This window comes from Podarcis bocagei (genome assembly GCF_964188305.1).
Source record: "Podarcis bocagei genome assembly, chromosome: 17".
Taxonomy (NCBI): Eukaryota; Metazoa; Chordata; class Lepidosauria; order Squamata; family Lacertidae; genus Podarcis; species Podarcis bocagei.
The window spans coordinates 40,149,296-40,174,281 of record NC_138143.1 but is presented as its reverse complement, the minus strand read 5'-3'; the positions used below and the strand labels follow the sequence as shown (position 1 = coordinate 40,174,281).

The following is a 24,986-nucleotide window of genomic DNA, read 5'->3' as shown; positions in this document are numbered from 1 at the left end:
CATGTCAGTCCTTTCTCCCTCCTGGGGAAAAGCCCGCAAGAGCCACACGGAGCTTGTGTGCGGCTTTTGAGGGCTATTCCTGCCTGCCTCCCCCCTCCATTCGCTCCATAACACACACACACATTTCCCCTTACTTTTTAGGAGGGAAAAAGTGCGTCTTACGGAGCGAAAATAGGGTACTTAATTTGTTCCAGAGGTCTGTACTTAACCTGAAACTGTTCTTAACCTGAAGCACCACTTTAGCTAATGGGGCCTCCTGCTGCTGCCGCACCGCTAGAGCCCAATTTCTGTTCTCATCCTGAAGCAAAGTTCTTAACCTGAAGCACTATTTCTGGGTTAGCGGAGTCTAACACCTGAAGCGTGTGTAACCCGAGGTACCACTGTACTCAGAAGTAGGTCTCAATTGTTTTCAGTGGGGCTTAATCGTAGATAAATGCATGCCCGAATCACTTGAAAACGAAACAACAAACATTGTGAACACACTTTAAGAAGAGAAAGCCAGGCAGAGGTGACACTCCAAATATAGATTTCTTTTTAATACCTTCCTGTCCCACACTTGGCAGCCGACGACAAGCGTTTCTCATAATGGGTGGAGCTAAGAAAAGGGAGGGGCGTGTGGCACTAACAATGCTACTGAGGGGGTGGAACTGGAGAAAAAAGTGCCCTCCGGTGAACTGCGGTGGTCTATGCTCACGTTTTGCCACCTGGGCGCAGGGCTCCGTGGCTCCTTCGAACAAAGCCGGTTCTCCTTCCCCACCACATCAGGACCCCGCCGTGGGCACACCCCCCTCCTCTGCCAACATGGTGAGAAACACAAGGACCTAAAAACACCCCTTGGGTCCTGGGGAGACACGTCGAGTTTGGCTTAAAAATCCAGAGCCCAGCAAATGCTTTTGCCGCCATTTCATGGGCCGAGCTCCTGGAAACCCCGCGCTTCCTGAGCTCCCAAGGTCCGTCTCCCGGGCTCCTGTTCTCCGCTGTAGAGGTATAGGTTTTCCCCACCAGTCAGTGAACACCGGCGATCCTTCTCGGGGCCGTCTTCCTGCTCAGTGCCATCCAGAGAGTGGCGCCTCTCCTGCTGCGCCGCCAGCGGCAGGCGCGAGTGGCGCGGGCTGCTGTGCGGGGACGGCACCGGCGTCTCGTCGATGAAGGTGGTGATTTCGTCGCGGAAGAAGCAGACGCTAGACCCCGAGGCAGGTCCCCGGGACACCAGCCCGGCTTCCAGGAACTGCCGGAGCGTGGTGAACTCGTCTTCGGGAGGCCGGTGGCGCCGGTGGTGGTGGTGGTAGCTGCGGAGCTCCGGCAGCAGGAAGCTGGGGACGCCTCCGTGTTTGTGAGGGGTAGGCACGCGGATGTCGTCGGATGAGGACCACTTGTGGAGGAAGGAAGGCGAGGAGTGGTGGGAGGAGAAGATGTTGGTTTCGTCGTGGGACATCCTCCGGGAGAGAGGGACCTGGAAGGAAAGAAGGAGGTGAGAGCCAGCGGGCAAGGAGGTTGGATGGCGTGCAATATATAGGCTTTTTCCCTCTCAGGTGGGTGCTATTGTCATTATAAGAGAACAAGGGAGGCGTTCATAGTGAGTTCCAGCACCTCTTTTTCTAGAAAAATAGCACTGGGTAGGTCCAAAGGCAAATATATATATATAGAAAGAGAAAACACAACACAGAGCCTAGGGCTTGCCGATCAGAAGGTCGGCGGTTCGAATCCCAGCGACGGGGTGAGCTCCTGTTGCTCGGTCCCTGCTCCTGCCAACCTAGCAGTTCGAAAGCACGTCAAAGAGCAAGTAGATAAACAGGTACCGCTCTGGCGGGAAGGTAAACGGCATTTCCGTGTGCTGCTCTGGTTCGCCAGAAGTGGCTTAGTCATGCTGGCCACATGACCCGGAAGCTGTACGCCGGCTCCCTCGGCCAATAAAGCAAGATGCGTGCCACAACCCCAGAGTCGGCCGCGACTGGACTTAATGGTCAGGGATCCCTTTACCTTTACCTAGTGCCACTATTTCTGATGCATTTGACTCGAGTTTTGCGGCTGTGCAAATTTCATAGAAATGTTTTGGGTATGTGAGTCTTAGTGAGCAACACACACCTGCCCCGTAACACCACTTTGTAAAGAAAATGTGACACACACCTCTCCCCCTTGCTTTTCTAGTTTTGTTCTACTTTATGTGCTTTTTGGGGCTACAAAACTTCCAAAACAGGGAAAGAAAACCCAAGTGTTCTACTAACACAGATTCGTGGTCCTGATTTGTGTTGGTGGGAGAGTCTGGAGTACCTTTTGGCTGCTCAGTTCTTCCTTGCTCTGTTTTTCTTTTTAAAAAATAGTCCAAGCGGGAGATAACTACAGCATGCACCACTCTGGCAAGACAGTCCGCGGGCAGGTAGGGTCTTAGCCTGCATACCAGGTGGAGCTGGTAGACAGAATTAACCTGTGCCTCCATGGACAGCTGTGAGTCCAAAATAACTCCCACGCTGCGCACCTGCGCAGCTCTCAGAAGCGGTGTTATGTGGTCCCGGCGGCCACTCCCAGTCCCATAAATGTGTTAAATAAACAGAATGTTGGTTTGTACATTTCAAATGTTGGCAGCGTGATCTGGTCATGTCCCAGACTGGCAGCCAAACCCTCGCACCCCGAAGAAGGGGACTGCTTACCTGCAGGTAGTGCACTCTGTCATGGGGCAACAGCATGTGATGCACTGGCAGCAGCTTAGCATCTCTGGGATCCCGTTTCATAGATGCAGCACCATTGGCATCGAATCGCACTTTGCAGATCCTCCCGTCACCGTAATCGTCACCAGTGCCATCTAGAGGACGACAAGAATGTCTTTGCCACATTTTCGCTCCTCCTCCTTGTTCCCCACCTCAAACAGACAGAGGGCAGACCTACGCAGGCGTGGAACATCTGGATTCTTGCGCTTTGAGGAGGCTAGAGTGTTCATTTGTGGCGAGCTGGTTTTCTAAGCGGTTCGTCACGACTGTGGCATCTATTGCCGCAAGCCTATAATGAGCTGGACTTGCATGTCAAGTTTCCCACAATGCAGCCTTGCTTGTATTCTGTGCTTATGGGAAATAGCTTGCCATTTCTAGTTGACTACGTGCATAAGGAAAACCCGTGTGGATTTGACCATGCCACAGTGATGGTGTGAATCTGCTGTCAATTCTATTGATGCTTTTAAAGGAAACACCATCTGGATTTTGGACAGGGATGCCATAGTCACTGGGTATGTTACTTAGGAGCATTGGGATGGGCAGTGCAATGTACTTGATTCCCCCCCCCCAAAAAAAAAAAATTTTCTAGGAATCACTGTTTAAGTAAGAGGAAACAGACCGCCTTACATATAGCTGTCAAGTGTCCCTTATTTGGCGGGACAGTCCCTTATCCCAGCGTCATGTCCCGCTGCTGTCCCTTATTGATGATGTCCCTTAAATAAGCTACTGAAGGTAATGGGGCCCTTTCTATGTCCAGCTGTCCTTTGTCAACAACAAATTGTTGCTGTTTTTTGTGTTGAATATATGCTATATGGTAATTTATGGACCTAATAGGTATCTAAAGCCATTTGCATGCAACAAAATATGTATTTTATCAAAGTAATTGTTGATCCCTTATTTTGGCTGCTGATCCCTTATTTTCGAGGCTGCTGGTCCCTTATTTTAAAATCTGTAAGTTGACAGCTATGCTTACGTTTAAAGGCAGAGCAAACATTTTTAGTTTGGGGGGGGTGTTTAAAAGTGGCCTTATCCTATTAAGTTTAAACACACACATTTCTCTACTGGAATAAGCTCTGAAAGCACTTTTCTACAAAGATGGTGAGAGTGACTGAAGTAACATCCAGCCAGCGTCATGAAAGTTTCAATCTGGAAACAAAATTCAGCAATGTTGCAACAGGTTTTTTTAAAAAAGAAAGAAAGAAAGAAATGTGATTGTTTTCCTAAGATGATGAGTGGAGATATAAACAAATGAATGTACATGTGCTACTTTAAAACAAAAATGTGATACATGAATCATAGAATGATAGAGTTGGAAGAGACCACAAGGGCCATCGAGTCCAACCCCCTGCCAAGCAGGAAACACCATCAGAGCACTCCTGACATATGGTTGTCAAGCCTCTGCTTAAAGACCTCCAAAGTAGGAGACTCCACCACACTCCTTGGCAGCAAATTCCACTGTCCAACAGCTCTTACTGTCAGGAAGTTCTTCCTAATGTTTAGGTGGAATCTTCTTTCTTGTAGTTTGGATCCATTGCTCCGTGTTCGCTTCTCTGGAGCAGCAGAAAACAACCTTTCTCCCTCCTCTATGTGACATCCTTTTATATATTTGAACATGGCTATCATATCACCCCTTAACCTCCTCTTCTCCAGGCTAAACATGCCCAGCTCCCTTAGCCGTTCCTCATAAGGCATCGTTTCCAGGCCTTTGACCATTTTGCTTGCCCTCCTCTGGACACGTTCCAGTTTGTCAGTGTCCTTCTTGAACTGTGGTGCCCAGAACTGGACACATGAGAGTAAGGGGAAAACTGATGGCTGACCCGTTATGCAGTGTGTTGGGAGTATATGTCTGTAATGAAAAGCCAGACTTACACCTGTGACTGTTGTTCGTCTCTTACACGACTCTTCACTTTTATATTCATTTTAAATAATGAAGACAGGTTCAAAGCCTTTATTTCCTAGTTGGTCCACTGAGAGGTCAAGTGATATAATCTGACCCATGGTTTTAAAGATAATAAACTCTGGGAAGGGAGAGCAGCAGACAGAGCAGGGACACAGCTTACCTGCTCACAGCCTTCCCTACCATGCATCACACTGTATTACTTTTCAAATTATAGTAACTGCTTCCAAATTTGCATCAATCTATGTAAGCTAATGGGATGCGGGTGGCGCTGTGGGTTAAATCACAGAGCCTCTGGGCTTGCCGATCAGAAGGTCGGTGGTTCGAATCCCCGTGATGGGGTGAGCTCCTGTTCTTTGGTCCCTGCTCCTGCCAACCTAGCAGTTTGAAAGCACGTCAAAGTGCAAGTAGATAAATAGGTACCGCTCCGGCGGGAAGGTAAACGGCGTTTCCGTGCGCTGCTCTGGTTTGCCAGAAGCGGCTTAGTCATGCTGGCCACATGACCCGGAAGCTGTACGCCGGCTTCCTCGGCCAGTAAAGCAAGATGAGCGCTGCAACCCCAGAGTCGGTCACGACTGGACCTAATGGTCAGGGGTCCCTTTACTCTTTACCTTATGTAAGCTAATATACAAAAAATAACATTGCAAATCTGTGTCCTCTTATGCCTCTTTTTGTGATGCATTTTCCTTTTTTGGTGATATGATAGTAGCCCCTCAAGAAGAAAACCTCTGCAAACACAATTTTTTCCTTTGCCTCGATACATTCAGTTTTATCTGCCTATACCTACTGCTATTTAAACTGCTTGATGCTTTTAATACCGTTTTTCTAGTATTTCAACAGCGGCTGATGCAATCACCATGAGCGAACACCAATTTAACTAACACCTGGCTCATCTAGAAGATGAACCCATTTTGTTCTAACCATCTTCCATTAGCTATGGACTAGATTGGCTGTGACGCTGGATGATCTGTGATCAGATCTATGCTGTTTTGCAAAAGGTAGATGTAGCTGCAATGGGGGGGGACACAATATGGTATCTGTATGCTTTCCACTGTGGGGATTTAGATTGGGGGAAATGTGCAGGGGGGGGGGAGGATAAACCCCTGAACCCTCATTTCTGCTGCCCCACTCATGCCTGTGTTTATTTTTCAAAATGCAAACAAATATGGGAAATTCAGTCATAGATCTTCTCACTAATTTGCCCCCAATTCCAGCTGCAGATCCCACAAAGCGTTGCCCATTGTTCTTTTTCCATCCCCACCCTCTCCAGAGTTTTGCCACTTCCTCCAGCTATAGAGAGAGAATGCAGAAAGAAAGAACACAAAGGGTGTTTAAGGAGATAAATGAAATCACTGGGTTAAAGGGGACCAAAAGTCCTGAAGTAGCATGATTATCAATTTATGATGGGGTGGAAGGTTCGCAGGCTATGAAGGACTTGCTCATAAATTTATTGACAGCTGCACGAATTATTATAGCCAGCAAGTGGACGGGGCAAGCAGAATATAAAATGGAAGAATGGTATAAAGAGGTGTGGGATATAGCAATTAATGTGTTATTAAGGCAAGATGGGGAACATGCAGTAGAAATGATTTTGAGGAGATATGGAAGGTATTTGTAGAATTTGTACTGTTAAAACGGAAAGGGGTCAAACCATCGCAAGAGGTGTTGAAATTTTGGGAGGTTGGATAATTATAATGAAATGATCTCGGGGGTGGGATGCACATTTTTATTCTTATTTATTTATGATTATTACTTTGTCAATAATAATAATTTTTAAAGAAAGAATGTATAAAATGTAAATAAATGTATAAAATATAAATAAAAGAATGAAAATGGGGAAAAACAACAGCCATAGCTGCAGAAAGAAAGAAAGAAAGAAAGAAAGAAAGAAAGAAAGAAAGAAAGAAAGAAAATACACAGAGCCTCCTCTAGAGTAGAGAGAACACGGGATTGGAGCAGCTCACCGTCTTCCCCGTCTTCCTCTGACATTATTGCCACGCATTGCTCCCACACAGTACGGACGTCGGCCCGGTAGCGTTCGCAGGACCAGATGAAGGATGGCAAGAGCAGCGTCTGCACCATAGAGCACCAGAGCACAGCCAGCACCATCCAGGTGGGAGCCGTGTCGTAGCGCAGGCTGAAGAAGCTCACCACCTGAAAACAGGAAGGAAAGGAGGACGGGGACATTGTGAGTAACATTCCACCATCAGGCTCCCTATTCACAGCTATAGTGATGTATGGAAGTGAGAGCTGGACCATAAAGAAGGCTGATCACCGAAGAATGGATGCTTTTGAGTTCTGGTGCTGGAGGAGACTCTGGAGAGCCCCATGGACTGCAAGAAGATCAAACCTCTTCATTCGGAAGGAACTCAGCCCTGAGTGCTCACTGGAAGGACAGATCATGAAGCTGAGGCTCCAAGACTTTGGCCACCTCATGAGAAGAGAAGACTCCCTGGAAAAGACCCTGATGTTGGGAAAGATGGAGGGCACAAGGAGAAGGGGACGACAGAGGACCAGATGGTGGGACAGTGTTTTTGAAGCTACCAGCATGAGTTTGACCAAACTGTGGGAGGCAGTGGAAGACAGGAGGGCTTGGCGTGCTCTGGTCCAGGGCGTCACGAACAGTCGGACATGACTAAACGACTAAGCAACAACATTCACGGCTAAGTCTGGAGACAGGTCCCCCCACCCAATATACACAGAAGAAAAGCTGAAAGTGCCATCACAGCTCACGGTGTTTACATTTACCCAAGCAGCAACACTGCTGCACTGTATCATTTAATGCCCAACGCTACCTACCAGCAAGTGGTCCCTATAATACTTGATATGTCCCCCTGTCCCACCTCAAAGCTAGTGTAGTATACAGGAAATTTCTTTACATGCCCCAATTAAATAATGTGGTTTAAAGCAAAATGTCTTCCTCAGGGCCAGCCCACTCATGAGACAAGGTCAGGCGACCGCCTCAGGCGGCAAGATCCACTGGGGCAGCAGATCCTGGTGTAAACCTTCATTCCCCCCTTGTTCCTGATACAGATCTTCATTCATCCCTTCTTCCCTGGCGGGTGTGTGTGAGACCATTTTGCAGTTCACCTCAGGCGGCAAAATGTCTTGAGCTGGCCCTGGCCGTGCTGTTGAACCCTCTCCCACACATTCATCAAATAACTCAGCTTCATATGCGCCATGTTCCTCACCATCGTTCACATAAGTGGTTTACATTATGTCACATGACTTAACATTTCCACACCTATATGCTTCCTTTCTTCCACACCTTTGCAAAGTGTTTTAAGCATCTGTGTTTTCAGGCATGGGAAAGTAAACTACATAGGAGAAATAGAAGCCCTCTCTGGCTTCTGTGTATTTTGTACATTTGTTTGTTTGTTTGCATATAACAAGCAGTGATCATTTTTAGAAGCAATAGAAATGGAAAGCCACTCACTCGCTTAAAAAAATATTGACTTGTGTTTTGAATATGCAAATACCGTATATTTTTGTGTATAAGATGCCCACATGTATAAGACGCCCCCTGTTTTGGGGGACTCCAAATTAAGAAAACACCCCTCAGCACTACCCGTGTACAAGACGAGCCCCAATTTTAAACCCAATTTTTTGGTAAAAAAAAAGCTAGTCTTATGTACGGAAAAATACAGTAAATAATGCCATTATAAATAAACAATTGCTTGCATAATCTTGCTCATTTATCCATTCCATTATGTTAAATCATGTGAACTATGTTACGGAATGTACCAGACAAAGCTAATACAGTGGTACCTCGGTTTAAGAACAGCCCTGTTTACGGACAATTCGGTTTATGAACTTTGCAAAACCAGAAGTAGTGTCCCGGTTTGCAAACTTTACCTCGGTCTAAGAACGGAATCCGAACGGTGGAAGGGCACCAGCGGTGGGAGGACTCATTAGGGAAAGCGTGCCTCAGTTTAAGAACAGTTTCGGTTTAAGAATGCACTTCCGGAACAGATTAAGTTCATAAACTGAGGTACCACCATACAGTGGTATCTCAGGTTACATATGCTTCAGGTTACAGACGCTTCAGGTTACAGACTCCGCTAACCCAGAAAGAGTGCTTCAGGTTAAGAACTTTGCTTCAGGATGAGAACAGTAATTGTGTTCCAGCGGCGCGGCAGCAGCGAGAGGCTCCGTTAGCTAAAGTGGTGCTTCAGGTTAAGAACAGTTTCAGGTTAAGAACGGACCTCTGGAACGAATTAAGTACTTAACCCGAGGTACCACTGTATTTGTAAATAATATTGAGTTAATTGATGGTAGTTTTGGAGCAGATTAAAGAGAGGTTTGTTTTGCTTCATGGTGTATCATTTTATAAGTGTGATGTTTGTTAACATTTTTTGCTTATAATAATAATATAATAATAATTTATTATTTGTACCCCGCTCATCTGGCTGGGTTTCCCCAGCCACTCTGGGTGGCTTCCACAAAGACCAAAAATACACGAATATGTCATACATTAAAAACTTCCCTGAACAGGGCTGCCTTCAGATGTCTTCTAAAAGTCTGGTAGTTGTTGTTCTCTTTGACATCTGAAGGGAGGGCGTTCCACAGGGCAGGCGCCACTACCGAGAAGGCCCTCTGCCTGGTTCCCTGTAACCTCACTTCTCGCAATGAGGGAACCGCCAGAAGGCCCTCAGCGTTGGACCTCAGCGTCCGGGCAGAACGATGGGGGTGGAGACGCTCCTTCAGGTATACTGAAGGTATGCTTCTTGGCATATAAATTACACTGAAATCAGGGCTAGCCCAAGAAATTTTCGCACCTGAGTCAAACTACAAAATGTTGGGGGGGGGCATGGAAGAAGGGTGAGTAAAGAGCTACATGGGGTACCTGGGAACCAGCAACAGGGGGTAATGCATTCCTTGGAGGCCAGATCTGCTGCCACTATCATTCTTGCCACCTGAGGCAGCCTTGCCTCATGGGTGGACTGGCTCTAATGAGAATTCTATATGTTCTAAAGTAAACTGGGAAAATCCATATTGGGGTTTACTGGGCCTGCTGAAAAGATGGTGGATTCTCCCACCCAACAGAGCAGCATTTAAACTCTCTGGTTTTTACACTAATTTTCCATGGCCGTGGTTGAGAGTTTCCCTTAACTTCTATTTGGGCTGTGTGAGAGGGTGTCTCTAGGCCAGGGGTCTGCAACCCGCAGCTCCGGAGCCACATGTGGCTCTTTTACACCTTTGCCGCGGCTCTGGGGCGGATACTAGCGAGGGGAGGAGGCGCATTGTGCGCCCCGACAGTCCCCACTGTGGCAGGCGCTGTACTGGCTGTGACGTCGCATGGGGGCAGTGCGTGCGTTAGTCACGCACCGTCCCGACATCACCTTCCCACCCGCTGTCAGATCGGAGGGCAGCGGCGCGCATGCTTTAAATGTCACAATGGTTTTGCGGCTCCCAGGTTGTTTTTTCTTCGGAAACGGGTCCAAGTGGCTCTTTTTGTCTTAAAGGTTGCAGACTCCTGCTCTAGGCTGTGAGAGGTGCCTGCAAAACACAGCTGGTAGCTGAAAGTGAAATATTTTTGGCAAAGCTCCTGCATCAACATGGGAGTCATTCCTAACATTAATGGAAGCATTGTAACTTGCGAGCTAGTTCACATACCTGCCTCACTCACAGCAGAGACTTTATTCTGTGCCTGGTGCTCACTGCAAAAAGCTCATTCAACTAGTTCACCACAGGAGGAACTGAATTTGTGCACCTCGGTGCAATCAGATCAATGAGTTGAATGCTGACTCGCAGCATTTCAGCTTCCGCTCATGGCAAGTGTCAGGCAACTTGATTCATTGCAAACAAACACTAACAAAGCACTTTAAAAACAAACAAATGCTAATCGTTGCTAGAATAATGTAAAGAGCAATGGCTGATCTGGACTTTGTCTTTGGGCATGGGTAGGCAAACTAAGGCCCAATTGCCTTCTAAATCCAGTCCGTGGACGGTCCGGGAATCAGTGTGTTTTACATGATTAGAATGTGTCCTTTTATTTAAAATGCATCTCTGGGTTATTCGTAGGGCATAGGAATTTGTTCATTTTCCCCCTCCAAAATATAGTCTACCCCCCAACTTGGCTGAAAACGTTTGCTGACCCCTGTCTTTGGGAAACTACAATTTTCAGCAACTCCACCATTCTAAATCACAAACTAGGTGTGGAATGTGGTTACACAAATGTTACCAAAGTAGTGCATCAAAATTCATGTCCCCAGACCTTTGTGGTCTTTTTATTTAACATGTAGTGTGTTTGTGTTTTAATTTGCAGTCCATATATTCTGCTACTGTGCCAGACAATTGTAGATATTCTAACTGCTAAGCCCTGGAAACCACGTGCCCCAGTAGTGCTCTTAGATTTGCTAACAGTTTCTGCTACTTAAGAGAGAGAGAAAACATCATTAGAAGCTCTGTCTTCCCCTCTCCATTGCTGGAACGTACATCCATGGGTGGGAAAACAAAACTCCAGGGGCATGAACTCTGCTTGAAACTGACAAGGATTCTAGGGACCTCTACTGAAACTAACAACTGCAGTCCTGTCTCTTCCTGCCACTCTCATGAACAGTCATACTCCACATGTTCCTGCTGCCCCCAGAACACCGGCTAGAGAAGCAGTTCTGGGCTTTATACCCACTCAACAGGGACCCGAGAGAACATTTTATGAAAAGGAAAATGCAATTCCGGTTTGCTCTGAAAGGTCAGGACTGAAAAAGTATCTGAGGGCAAACGTTGAAAAACTGATTTTCTACCTTGATGTTTGCTTTATTGTTTGTTTATTTATTTATTTATTTTCATGTTGAAAGCATTATTGCAATGCATGTTTGTATCTTAGAAGTGCATCCACACAAGTTTTGATCACACTCCCCAGAAAAGGAAAGAACCAATTCCTAACGGAGGTGTACCTACGAAGGCCATCGGGCAATGCAAATAAGTGAGGCTCAGCCTCCAATGGGATATATTTGAGAGCAGGTCGAACCCGCCTCTTGCCCAGATGACTGGGGTCACCAAGGCTGGTTTAGCACCCGTCCAGTGGTGCCCCATGGGATACGCCTCTTTCATTCCGAACAATGGTTCCCATTCACTTATATAGAGGAAAGTGCTGCTCATGGGGCCACAGCTAAGGTCAGGGCACCCTCTAATTCTAGCACACGCCGACCTATCTTCCACTAGACAAGCACCTTCCAGAATCTCTCAACCCAGTTGCCTGTCCTTGCATCCCCAGTGCTCCTTGTACTATAAAGGGCTTCCCTCCCCACACCCCCTGCCTTGTGTCAGGCCTGGTGCCAAAGGTCAGCTGGCTTGGGCATTGGCCAAGGGCCCCAGGAGCTCCAAAGGGCCCTGCTGTGCTGTGACTTTGCATCCTTCCCAGGGCCGGATTTAGGTTTGATGAGGCCCTCAGCTCCTTGATATGTCCAGCTGTCCTTGTCAACAACAAATTGCCGCTGTCTTTTGTGTTGAATATATGCTATATGGAAATTTATGGACCTAATAGGTATCTAAAGCCATTTGCACATGCAGAATGTAAAAAAAGGTAAAGGCAAAGGACCCCTGAGAGTTAAGTCCAGTCGTGAACAATTCTGGGGTTGCGGCACTCATGTCGCTTTACAGGCTGAGGGAGCCGGCATTTGTACGCAGTTTTTCCGGGTCATGTGGCCAGCATGACTAAGCCGCTTCTGGCGCACGGAACACCGAAACCAGAGCAGCGCATGGAAACGCCGTTTACCTTCCCACCGGAGCGGAACCTATTTATCTACTTGCACTGGTGTGCTTTCGAACTGCTAGGTTGGCAGGAGCTGGGACCGAGCAACGGGAGGTCACCCTGTCGTGGGGACTCAAACCGCCGACCTTCTAATCGGCAAGCCCAAGAGGCTCAGTGGTTTAGACCACAGCGCCACCCGCATCCCTTTGCAGAATGTAGGCACCATATATATAGAAATGAGCAAACCAGTGATATTTTAGGGAGCAGGCTAGCAGGCGGGGCCCATGACTTACATCATAGGAGCCTACACAACACAAAACACTGTTGCTGTATGTAGGTTTTATTTTATTTGTTTTTTATCTTATATTTTGGAAATGTACATCCAGGGTTTTTTTTCCCTTTAAATTTTTTGGGGGCCCCCAAGAGAGTGGAGCCCTAAGCTATAGCTTGTTTAGCTTATACGTAAATCCGGCACTGATCCTTCCCACCAGGCCTCCAGAGGCGATTTCAGGGCAGGGCAGGCAGCGCTGCCACTTTCAAATGGAAGCCAAACTCAGCTCCCATCTTTAGTGGCTGCTCAGCGTGTTTAATTATACCAGAAATGCAGTACCCCAGCCTATACAGCCATAACATCTGTATATATATTTATGGAACTACAGTTCCAGTAGGACCAAGACTACTGGCAGGGGGTTGGACTCGATGGCCCTTGTGGTCTCTTCCAACTCTATGATTCTATAATTCTAAGACTACAGATAGTCTTAGGGAAGTTTTTAACGTGTGATATTTTACTGTATTTTTGGTTTCTATGGAAGCCGCCCAGAGTGGCTGGGGAGGCCCAGCCAGATGGGCGGGGTATAAATAATAAATAATAAATTATTATTATTATTATTATTATTATTATTATTATTATTATTATTATTATTATTACTACAGATAGGTCTTCCCCTGGCTGGGAGGCCTACTGACAACCCCTGTGCCAATGCCCCCTAAAGTCTAGCACCAGCTTTGCATTTTGCTAATGTACAACAGGCTCCTTCTGTAGCAGAACTACGGCACTTGGTGCCTGCTTGGTGCACTCTGCAGGTCCAGTAGACGGGGCCTGAGGACAGAGATTGCATGGCTGTGTGTGATGTGTGTGCAGTCACCGAAGCATGTAAGTTAATTTGTCAAGGGGTGCCAAAAGAGATGGACATCAAAGCTTAGAGCAGCTGAACAGGTGGGGGGGGGGAATAGCTTAGGTACCTATGATATAATCCACAAGTCCTTTAGGCTGCCTGTTGTTTCAAGATAACGTTATTTCAAAATATCAAAGGCCCGCGTTTCAGAAAATAGCATCTCTTTATGTGTATGTGTTTGCTCCTTTCTTAAAAGTTCTTTTGATCTGCCAATCCTAACAGGAACTGGGGAGCCAGGACAGAGATTATGCCCTCTAGAGGCTAGTTGGAGGAGTATATAAATGCAACCTGAGGCTGGAAACAGATGGTTTTCTTCAGTTTTTAAAGCAAAACAGCACATGCACTGCGCCTCGTGGTGTACGCATCTCACTCTTGTCTTTGGTAAGCAGTTTTTGTAAATTTCTTCAGTTCTTCAAAATCCCCCTAGACCTGTTTGATCAGAGGCAATGGCGGGACGCAATAATTGTCTGCATACATCAAGGTCTAAACCACAGAGCCTTGCTGATCAGAAGGTCGGCGGTTCGAATCCCCTTGATGGGATGAGCTCCCGTTGCTTGGTCCCTGCTCCTGCCAACCTAGCAGTTCGAAAGCACGTCAAAGTGCAAGGAGAAAAGTAGGTACCACTCCAGTGGGAAAGTAAACGGCATTTCCGTGTGCTGCTCTGGTTCGCCAGATGCGGCTTAGTCATGCTGGCCACATGACCCGGAAGCTGTAAGCTGGCTCCCTCGGCCAGTAAAGCGAGATGAGCGTGCAACCCCAGAGTCGTCCACAACTGGACCTAACGGTCAGGGGTCCCTTGACCTTTACATCAAGGCCAACAATGCCTCTGTCGAACTATGCTCATTTTTCTCTCTAAAATGAGGCAGGGAGGTTGTTGACTTTCTAAAACTGTGGTTTTCAAGCTATGTTTCAGGGAACACTGATGTTCCTTGGAAGCTAACTGGGGATTCCTCAGTGAGGTGATCGATAATGGCAAGCAGGGTTCTCTGAAAACACCCTGTGCATCGCTTCTGATCTTCCCCTGAGACGCTTAGATGCAGTGGAGTGTTTTGGGGTGAATTCTAGTGGACATATTGCAATGGGGAGGGCTAAGAGACTTGGCCACATGAGTTATGTCCCCAAATCCTCTGCAAAATACAGGGAGCCCATGCTGGAGTCTCAAAGGTTCACTGCAAACATGTCAGTGCAGAAAATGTTTCCTAAAGGTCCAAAGGTTCAGGAAACTAATGTTAGCATTTGTCTGTCTCAAGAGACAATGGAGTGCACCTCCAGGGGTGAAGTCAAACTGAAGTGACCTCCAGGGGGTGCAAGCTTGGGTGGTGCATATGGAGGTCCGGGGCTATGCGTATGGCAAGACCCCCCCTCTCAGACCCACTTATGTGGTCAAAGGAAAGCAGAGCAATAGGTTTGGCACAAGCATGTCTGCAGCAGGAGTTGCCAGAAGGAGACATATAAGACCCCATCCAACTGGCTTAGGGGATCAGTGTAGCGTTTACTCCTTAGCCTTTTCTTCAGCCAAAGTTATTCCCCCAAGCAGTGGAGGTTTAGGATCAGAGTTTCCTTCTCCTAGATGGGCTACCTTCCCAGGTTGATGAGCCCCATCTGCCCCTCATTTTCCTTTACAGCACGTACAGTAACCGCTTTCTTGACCTTTGGATCCACTATTGTTCTCATCCACTCAATCTGCTGAGGCCAGTCTTCGTATGCAGTCCCTAACTCACTAAAGGTTTGAGACCCATTGGCTACCCTCACCTGGTTTAGCCGGCCAGTTGAAGCCATTCCTGGGGTGCAATCACTCTAGCATGCTAGCAGCTTCTAGGAGCCACAGGTGAGAGAGTGCAGAGTGGGACCAAAGGTGGACAAACTGAAAAAGTTTTTCTTTTTATGTAACAGTATTTTTTTTAAACGGTGAAGACTCAAAATGGAACCTTTGAGCCCTAAGGTGAATCTTTCAGACACAGGTATGAGGATGTTTCAGACAAAGAGTTATGGTGGAAATTGTTTCACAACCTTTAGAGTGGTATACGTGATCAGTACCCACAAAGGAATGACCCTCTAAATGGAAAATGGGGTGAAATTAATCTGGTGCTCTCGAAAGGGTGTATTTTACAATGAGGTTGAGACCAAATTCCTCAAGTACCCTTAGATAACCTCTGTGCTGTGTCAACTTTTGACATAATAAACTATAACCAGATAGTTATGTGTGTGACCTTATATTAAGCTCTTATCCAAATTTAGGGCTGGACTTAATTGCACTTTTTAACAATAAAATGTAAATTGAAATTCAAAGGTGGACAAACTACCCCAGAAGGGGCATGATGTGTCCCCCCACCAGAGGTACTACCCCTCCTTTAAACCCCATAGCACTGCTCTAGGACAATGGAAAAGAGGAGGACGGGGTATTTCTTACCAAAATGGGCACCCCGGTCAGTGTGTCGTAGAGGAAAACGATGGCGCTGATGAGATTGGTCATCTGCATGGAAGTCTTGGCAGATTCAGACCCATCCAGCGACGACCGCCGTTTGCCCCTAACGTCCTCCACCACGATAGTTGGCACGTTGAAGGTGTTGTGAGCTGAAGACGGGCAAGCAGAGGCGGCTTCCTCCGCTCTCAGGTGGTGGCATCTGTGGTGCCTTCGGTGAGCCCACAAGGTCTGGTAGAAAGTGATGCCCACGCAAACCAAGCCCATGACGATGCCTCCGAGGAGGAGCAGGCTGAAGCACACGCCGAAGCCCAGGCCAATCTTGCTGACGATGAACTGGCAGCCGCTGGCGTAGTACCGCTCCCCATTGTTGTGCCAGCCGATGGAAGGCAACGTGGAGAGAATGAAGGACACCATCCAGATCCCCATCACGGCGTGCAGGGCCTGCTTCTTGGCGTTGCTCAGGCGGTAGTTGACAGGCCACCTCACCATCCACATGCGGTGGTAAGACAAGGAGGCGACGGTGAAGCACGTGGCCAAGGCCAAGGTGTAATAGGTGGAGACGAAGACCTTGCAAATGCTCTCGTTCCAGTCGTAGTCGGAGGATTCGCGGCGCAGCTGCACCACCGCGTAGGTGGTGAGCGGCACAGCAGCCATGAGGATGTGGGTCCCTGCCAGGAAGCACAGCAGAAGCTCCAGAGGTTTGTGCTTCTGCTGTTTGGCTGTGATGCTCAGGATGATCCAGGAGTTGGCCAGCAGGGCAAGGAGCCCGCAAGCCAGCCACCACAGCGAGTTATTGTGCAGGGTAGCCTTTGAGAGTTCCTCCATGGGGCTGCTGCCTCCACCGCGATTCATTGTGCCTCCTCCACCTTGGGATCTGGAGACAGTACAGAGGAGCATGCACAAGGCAAAGGGGTGCCTGTCTCATCTACTTCCGGGAGGAAATAGGAGAGAACTGTAGAAGGAACGTCCGGAAGGTACTGCCATGAGGAAGGTCCACTCTCTTAATCCTATTCCTTATTATTCCTTCCTCCTCTGCTCTTTCTGCATTCTTTGTTTCTCACTCTTTCGATCCATACTCCCTTCTTTAATTTTTGTCTCGCTTTTCCCCTTATATATCTTTTAAATTTATATCTTGTTTTAATTTTGTTTACAGAACGCAAAGAAACTAGCGAAAGAAGACAGAAGGCTGCAATCTGTATGTGCCCCTCCTCCTACCTTTTAAAGTTATGTACTAACGCCCTCCTTTGTCTGTACGTAAAGCTAGTCCACGTATAGTAACAGGATCCTTATAACTCTTTGGAGCTGTATGCTGGATAATATTGAACAACCTTTTGAGGATGTCAGCCTATGCCCATTCCTCCTGGATTTTGGGAGGAAATGTAAGACACTTTTCCTCAGAGCCTCTGGTCAGAAAAAGTTGCTTTCCTGAATTGCTGGCCTATGTATTTACTGATTTACTGCTAGTTTTAGTGATAGCGGTTTGGCATTTTGTCTATTTCAGCTGCTTGTCTTTGAGAGGCTCTGTATATTTGTGCGGCTGGTTCCCTTGTTGCGTTTTAAACTATTGTTGTAACTGGCTTTTTGTTTTTTTTTTGTTTTTACACAGCATCAAGTACAGAGGCAGAGGATATACGGTGAAAATAAATAATAAATTTTAAGGAGGTGAGATAAGCAAGAAGCATTTTTATTTACTGGTACTACTTCTTAGGTTGCTTGCTTGCTTGCTTTCTGTCTCCCTCAAGAAAAAGAAATGCAAAGAAGATAACCTTCTCTTAACCCCACACTGCTCTGACTCTCCTGGATGAATAGAGGATCAATGGGGAAATGGAATGGTGCACAGAATGAAAGCCCTGGTTCTCACAGGGAGCAAGACCAGACTTCTGTCACCAAACACCTGAGCTGCAGGCCACTGAGTTCTCTCTCTCTCTCTCTCTCTCTCTCTCTCTCTCTCTCTCTCTCTCTCTCTCTTTCTTCAGTGCCTAAAGGACACCAACATTCTCCGCTTCTCAGTGGCTCAGTGTCGCCAGAACCTTCTCCTCTTGTTTGGAATCTGTAGGCAGCCAATCAACAACTGCAGGAGGGAATAATCGTTTCCCCAGAGTTCCTTGGTAACTCAAGAGTTTAGAGAAACCTTACTGTAGAAAGAAGAAAAAGGAAAGCATCAGAAAACAGCTCCATCTCTTCCAGCCTTCTTCCCCACCTCGCAGAAATCATTCCCAATTCACCAGCCCACGCAATGAGTGTGTATAGCCTAGTGTGCCAAATTGCTAGATCAGCAGAACAATGAAATTGTATGTCAGGAGTTCAACCACATGTGCTTCTTGTTACCTGCTCTTTGCACCCCAGGAGAGTCCAGGCCAGAATAATTTCATGAAATGTGAAAGTATCTGCTGGGAGGCGGGTGGGAAGGGGAGGCTCCTAGTTTTCTCCCTGCCTCTTACAACTCCCCTGTGCTCTGCAGAAGGCAAGCTGAGCCAGTGCCAGACAGTGGATTTCATGCACTGCTAAAGGTGGCCGTGTGGAAGACACACCTGGCCCACGAGGCACAATTCACTGGGGAAGTTCTTCTGTGCAAGTCCCGCTGACAGAAGTGGGAACAGAGCTCCCACTGCTTTCATCTACCTTTAGGCAGGAGAACTTTCCTGGTGAGCTGCACTCCCATGTCCGTTAGATTATTATTGGGTGGGTGTGCCAATTGGATTTTCTGCCTTGGGCATCAAAATGTCTTGGGCTGTATCTGAACAGCCAGTACTGAAATACCTTGCAGTGGTGGTTCTCAAAGCGCTGCTGAGAAGACCCTCATTTCCCTGTGCTTTTCCCTTTTTTTTTGCTTTTCCTGTGACCTGACCAACTGGCAGGCTTGCCTACTTGCTTTTCTCCCAAAGAGCAGAAGTCTGTGCTGTTGCCACCTAACGATGCCCTTTCATCGGTCCTCAATTCCCACATGCTGTTTCATTCCTGAGCTCCCACTATAGTTCTGCTCCTCCTCCTCCTCCTCAGTCCTGCCGCACACCCCCATTCTTCTCTTGCCATCGGTTATTTCCCACAGCTCTCTGCCAGTGACCCCCTGACCTCATAACCATCATCCACTGCAGTCCTGTCTCTCTACACGCAGCTCAGCTGATAAACCCCAATCCATCCTGACCCATGTCTCCTCAATTTGCCCAGAGTCATGCATTTGGCCTATTTGTTCTTTCTACATGATTGGCTGTAAAATATTCTTCAGCTGCACAGCCTCTCCCTGCCAGTTAAGGTTTTTTTTGCTGCACACATGCAGCCTTCCTGGAATAGTTCCAGAGCAAAGGACCACCCAGGAGACTACAGCCTGGCAGGGGGCACTGGTGGCCGGCCTTGAGGGGCATTCTTAGAGCTATCACTTTGCTTGACCTTTAAAAAGGGGGGGGGCAAATTGCTTCAGTGTCAATCTGTTTCCTCTGAGATAGCTGAGAAATTCCATTAACAGTCTATGCATGCTAATTCACAAATCTTGGGACTCACATCATGAACACCTTGTGAACAAGAGGGTCAAAGACTGGCAAAAAGATCTACTACAGTACCTTATATCAGTGTTAGTGACCCTGGTTGCTAGCCTGGCCTGGAATCCTGTTTTGCTTGCTTGGTGGTGAGCTTTTTGTACAAGCAATGTTTCCACCCCCCCCCCCAAAAAAAAACAACAACTTGCAGGTGATGTGACAGAGTCATTACTGCCCATCATACAGGCGTTGTTTTTTGCTTCCCATGCTACGGTTTCTGGCTGGGTAGCTTCTGCAGGTTTTTATGATGCTTCAGCATCCGACCATATTTGGGCATCTCAGAAAACTGGCAGGACCCAACATGGGTGTCAGGTGTGTCGGATCACTGTGCCTGTCACTCGCAATTCACGCTCGGCCGTGCTGATGACAGCGCCGGCCACTGCTAATCTGAATGGCCCACGGAGGTCTAGCTGGGTCAGCTCAGCTCGGAATGACAACGGGTTCCCTAAATGCAACACAAGCAACACAACACCTTTCCCATAACTTCTGGTCAAGCCTCGCAATACTAAGCTGGTTGCCTAAGACCTCACCCCACTGCTGCCTCCTCCTCCTCCCTTTCCTCACCCTGGGATGTGGGCCTGCCTGGTTCTCAGCAAGCCTTATGCTGGCAGATTTCCACCCCCCACGGCGCTTCCTGTTAAATGCCAGCTCCCACCATCCTAGCCGTCTTTCCATATGGGAAGTTCTGCCTGACTACGGAAACAAGTTAACTCACAAGCTCGTGACGGGGAAGAGGCAGAAAAGGAGGGACTGGGAGGGAGTGCAAGATGACCCAGAAATGAAAAGAGACAATAAAAATAAAACACAAGGTGGGCATGAGAGAGGAACCCTGGCCGAGGTTGGGCCAGGAAGAGCCCCTACTGTTGTCCTGTGGGGCTTAGGGGGAAACCAGGAATAATCAAGGTGGGGGGTGATATTCCCCACTGACACATCCTCCCCCACCACCACCAGTCCAATGCTATATATCCTCCTGTCTTGAGCAGACCTTGGCCTCAACTAAGTTACCATGGTTATTGCTGATGAGGGTAGGCCTGGAGGGGGGAGGGTGCCAACTTGAATAAAATAGCTGGGTGGGGGTGGACACAGGTAAGCCACGTCCTGCGAAATTGATTACAAGGTGGACACACACACACATACCATTTGAATGGCAGTGTCTATCAACTTGGGGGCTGCCACCTCAAATATTTTTGGGGGGGGGGAGCGTGAAGGGACCTCGGCTCCTCAGAGTTGGCTCCTATGGCGATGAGGAGGGGGGGTGGGCAGGTAGTAAAGGGGAGAGCAGCACAGGCCTGCCTTGCCCTTTCCTGCAGAAGTGAAGATAAGAGAATCTGGCTGAGGTGGGGGCAAATCACCCAGCCGAGACTGATCCGTGCCCACCGGTGGCCATGCCCAAGTCATGAGGAGGGAGATGGTGGAAGTCGGGTCCTTGCAGCCTCAGGCATCCAAGCAGTGGCCTCCGTCCTGGGGAGAAGAGCTGGCCGGGGTCAAGAGCTGCCCGCTCTCCAGCCAAGGCGAAGCGCGCCGTCCATCTCCCGAAGGCGCGCAAGGGCTCCGAGGCGCCCCTAGGGCAGGCTGGGGACCGCGGCGCGAAACCCAGGCCGCCCCTTCCCCTTCTCCGCGGCCCCGGCAGGGAGGCAGCGAGCTGCGCGAGCTGGTCCATCTTACCTCTTGCCGCTTCTGCTGCCATGGCGACCGGAGCATCCTTTGCTGCTGCTGCCGCCGGCTGCGTGCGTGTCTGCCTGCGGGAGCGGCTCCCTCGCTCGCCCGCCACGCCGCTCGCTCCTGCCCGCATCTCGCCTGGAAGTGGCGGCGGCGGCGGCGGCGCTGGCGAGGGGGAGCGAGGGCGCGCGGGGAAAGGCGGGCGGAGGAGAGATCCTCGGGCGAAGGAGGAGGGAGATGGATGGCGGGCAGGCGGCCACCTACCTACCTTAGCTCCCCACCCACCTACCCAAGCGAATCCCGCTTGCGCTTCTGTTAATGGCCGCGGCCCCGGCTCGGCCGCCTGGGCTGGTGCGCGCGCGTCCGTCCCCTCGGCGCGCTCGCTCCCTCCCTCCGTGTCCCCGGGGGAGGTGGCAGCATTATCCCGGCTCAGGGCTTCTCGGAGATTGGAGTCCCTCTCGGGGGAAGAGAGGCAGCAGCGGGAGGAGGAGAAGGAGGAGGAGGAGGAGGAGGCGGCGCGCCGTCCGTGCGCCGAGCCCGAGGGCGTCGCGCGCCTCCCATCGCCGCACCGGAGGGGATCCAAAGCGGCCTCGGGCCGGGGTGGAGACGCGGGCCCGGGGTAACAGGTGTGACGGCGGCAAGTGGGGGGGGGTGGGGTGGGAGGACGACGACACGGGACGGAGGCAGGCCCGCGAGAGCGCGCGTCACGTCTGAACGGGAGCATAACAGGAGGTGGGGGGTTGTGTAAGGCAGAGGAAGACGAATCGGCCACAGGCGGGAAGAGACCAGGGGCCTGGGGTTGAAATTTGGGTTGTGCGGTCTTGGGGGGTGGGGGTGGATCCGGGGACACGTGTTGGGCTGCTTCGCACGTATCGCGCCTTATCCGCAGGCGCAGAAGGTGATGCCAGCGCGCGCAAGCGTCGCCAGAGGAAATGCGGCCCCTGGTGTATCCCCGAGGAGAGAAAAAGCCCTTGGGGCACGGAGGCAGCGCAATTTGGAATGGGAAAATGGCCTGGCACCCTCGTTCATGTACTTTGTGGTGCCCAGAGGAGGCTTTTAAAAAACCGGTTCTTTTCCAGGGCTTTTAATCTGCACTAGCTTTAATCTCGTTTATCGTTGCCATATATATTTCATGCTGCTTTTGTGCTTTGCCGTTGTCTTCTTTTATGGTATTAATGTTTAATCTGTTCTTAACATAGTGGTTAGCCTCCCTGGGAACCCAGTCATATAGGGTGGCCTATAAATACTGGCAATAAATAAATCAAGTGTGGACATCATCCTACTTTCTTCTCTCTTCTGTGTAAAACAACAACCATATCTGCTTCCAGACAAACTTGCTGTAGTTCTCTAATCTTGCAGCAGTTGCAGAGGCCACCAAACCCATAAGGCAGCCTAAATCAAATTAGGTTTTTATTCCTTTTATTTGGGTTGGGGAAAGGCATTCTATGTTGTCTCACCAAAGCTAGCCCAAGACATATTGCTGCCTGAAGCAAAGCAAAGGATAAATGCAGAAGATAACTGTTGACAGGACATCCTCTGCATCCAAGCACTTGAAATTAGGTGCCACAGAGCAGGCTAAGAGGCTGTTGGGTGGATTTAGATGAGTAAGGGAGGATATTTTATTTATTAATTATCCTCCCTCTTTCTCTCACTTGTGTGAGAATGCAAATACGTATTTCAGCAGAGAAAACGACCATCCGTGCACAGCTTATCTTTAGAAGTTTTTAGGAGAAGGTTGCGTAAGCTTCCGGAACAATTATTATATCTAATAATGCTTAAGGAAGACTTGGATCCTCTGCTTTTATATGTTTCCCTCTTAACAAAGAAATCACTCTCAGACAGTTTAAGTCAGGAGTCTGCAACCTTTAAGACAAAAAGAGCCACTTGGACCCGTTTCCGAAGGAAAAAAAATATTGGGAGCCGCAAAACTCGTCATTATAAAAATTACTTTTTTGTCACTTTTTATCATTTCTTTGTTTGACCCCTCAGAATTACTCCTCCTCATAGAAATAAACATAAAATTAACAAGTTACCTTTTTTTTGTGTGTGTGTTCTTCACTCCCCTTCAAAACAGTGGCCAGTGTACATGCCCCCTTTCAATGCAGTGACCAGCATACATGCCCCTTACAATGTAGTGGGCGGGCGGGCGGGAAGGTGACGTCGGGACGGTGCGTGACTAACGCACCGCGCCCATGCGATGTCACAGCCAGTACAGTGCCCGCCACAGTGGGGAGTGTCGGGGCGCACAATGCACCTCCTCCCCTCGCTAGTATCCGCCCCGGAGCCGCGGCAAAGGTGTAAAAGAGCTACCTGTGGCTCCGGAGCCGTGGGTTGCAGACCCCTGGTTTAAGTAAACCAGAAAAATAGGAGGTTTGCTCACATGTATTGCCAGGTTTCAACAGGTGCAGTGATGAGAACCAGACAGCAATAATCCTTAAAAGTTACAAAGGTCCATAGTCCAGTTCACAGGCAACCTACCTCACCATAGGTAAGAAGAAGAGTGTGAAGTGACAGGAAGGGATAGAGATGAACCCATTGTCTTTTTCCCCGCCACCAGGTTTGGGGATATGACATCATTAGAGTCCTCTCTATACAGTACAGGTTTTGAAACTCCATGGTGTCATTGCTCTTGTTGGTGACTGTCTAGCAATCATGTCTTTGTGATATGGCTGCAGATTGTTCCACAGTGGCCACAGATCCTTCAACATCCCTCTGTCATTCTCCACCTCCCAGCATCTGCCACTTGAGGCAGTCATCCCACTCCTAATGATAGGGCTGGCCCAGTGCCATCGCTGGAAAAAAACCCCTTTCCCTTCAACATCTCTTTCAAAAGGAAAAGGCTAGGAGATCATCCTTCATTAGGCTAATGGCTTTCTAATAGTTCCAGAATGATCCACTGATGGTTTCATCAATTAAAGCTAATGACAGGAGAGTTCAGAAGGTAACCCTCCCCAGCTGCTATTTGCCCCAAGGGAGTATGTGTAGGACTTACCAGTATCTGAATTATACTTGTAAGCCTCGAAGTGCAGGTCAAATAACACGGAAGTGTGTGTGTGATTTTCACTTTGCAGGGGAAAAGGTCTCTGGTACTGCTGCTCTGAGAAAATGCAGGGAGCTGCTATCAAATAAAATCAAGATGGGAGATCTTCTCACCCATTTCCCATGTCATGTGGTCCTGAGGAATACCTGCCAAGGCAACAGGTCCCAGAGAGCATTTTAATCCCCTTGCTTCAAAGCAGTGGGCAGCGCTATGTGTAAAAATCAAATTTTAATAAACACAATATGTATTTTGTAGGTGACCTCCTTTGTAGTGTTTTATTTTGAAATCTTTAAGATGATATTTTAGTTTCCTGTTATGTTGGTTTGACTGTATGCTCTATATTTGACTTTCTTCAGATTGTTTTATTGATTTAATATGCTATAAAAATATAAAATGGTATAGAAATAAAAATATTATTGTTGTTGTTGTTGAGTCGTTTAGTCGTGTCCGACTCTTCGTGACCCCCTGGACCAGAGCACGCCAGGCACTCCTGTCTTCCACTGCCTCTGCAGTTTGGTCACACTCATGCTTGGTAGCTTTGAGAACACTGTCCAACCATCTCGTCCTCTGCCGTCCCCTTCTCCTTGTGCCCTCCATCTTTCCCAACATCAGGGTCTTTTCAAAATACAATGGTTATGTTGTGATTAGAGGTTTTTATGTAAAGCTAGGTTTTGAATACAACCCTTGGTCTTTGGGAGTATATAGAAATTATTGTTAAAGCAGAGGTAGGCAGACTTGAATCTACCTTGTGGTTGCATTCCCCAAGATCCACCAACTAGATCTTGGTGGAATTAACTTTGGAATTAAAGAATTCTGACCACAGGAGTTTATTTTGAATACTAGAACTGAATGGAGT

General features: G+C 48.3%; 1 protein-coding gene and 1 long non-coding RNA gene across 2 annotated transcripts; one reads left to right on the top strand and one right to left on the bottom strand.

Moving 5' to 3' along the window:
• Positions 1–509: 509 nt before the first annotated feature.
• On the bottom strand, positions 510–21,292 carry GPR162 (G protein-coupled receptor 162). The gene is made up of 5 exons (XM_081176539.1): positions 21,097–21,292; positions 15,884–18,033; positions 6,567–6,756; positions 2,649–2,800; positions 510–1,453 (listed from the first exon to the last, which is right to left on the bottom strand). The coding sequence occupies exons 2-5, from the start codon at positions 16,793–16,795 to the stop codon at positions 905–907; spliced, it is 1,803 nt and encodes a 600-aa protein (XP_081032665.1). The 5' UTR covers positions 16,796–18,033; positions 21,097–21,292; the 3' UTR covers positions 510–904.
• A 343-nt stretch (positions 21,293–21,635) lies between these two features.
• On the top strand, positions 21,636–24,389 carry LOC308577118. The gene is made up of 2 exons (XR_014003456.1): positions 21,636–21,716; positions 24,162–24,389. It is a non-coding gene; the product is annotated as an uncharacterized lncRNA (long non-coding RNA).
• Positions 24,390–24,986: the final 597 nt, after the last annotated feature.

What these genes read in the sequence shown, in the direction of transcription:
- GPR162 (XM_081176539.1), bottom strand. Translation starts at nt 16,795, where the DNA reads ATGCTCCTCTGTACTGTCTCCAGATCCCAAGGTGGAGGAGGCACAATG. An exon ending in AGAGGAAGACGGGGAAGACG is followed by an intron (nt 2,801 to 6,566) that starts GTGAGCTGCTCC and finishes GTCGTCCTCTAG; the next exon opens with ATGGCACTGGTGACGATTAC. An exon ending in ACAGAGTGCACTACCTGCAG is followed by an intron (nt 1,454 to 2,648) that starts GTAAGCAGTCCC and finishes CTTTCCTTCCAG; the next exon opens with GTCCCTCTCTCCCGGAGGAT.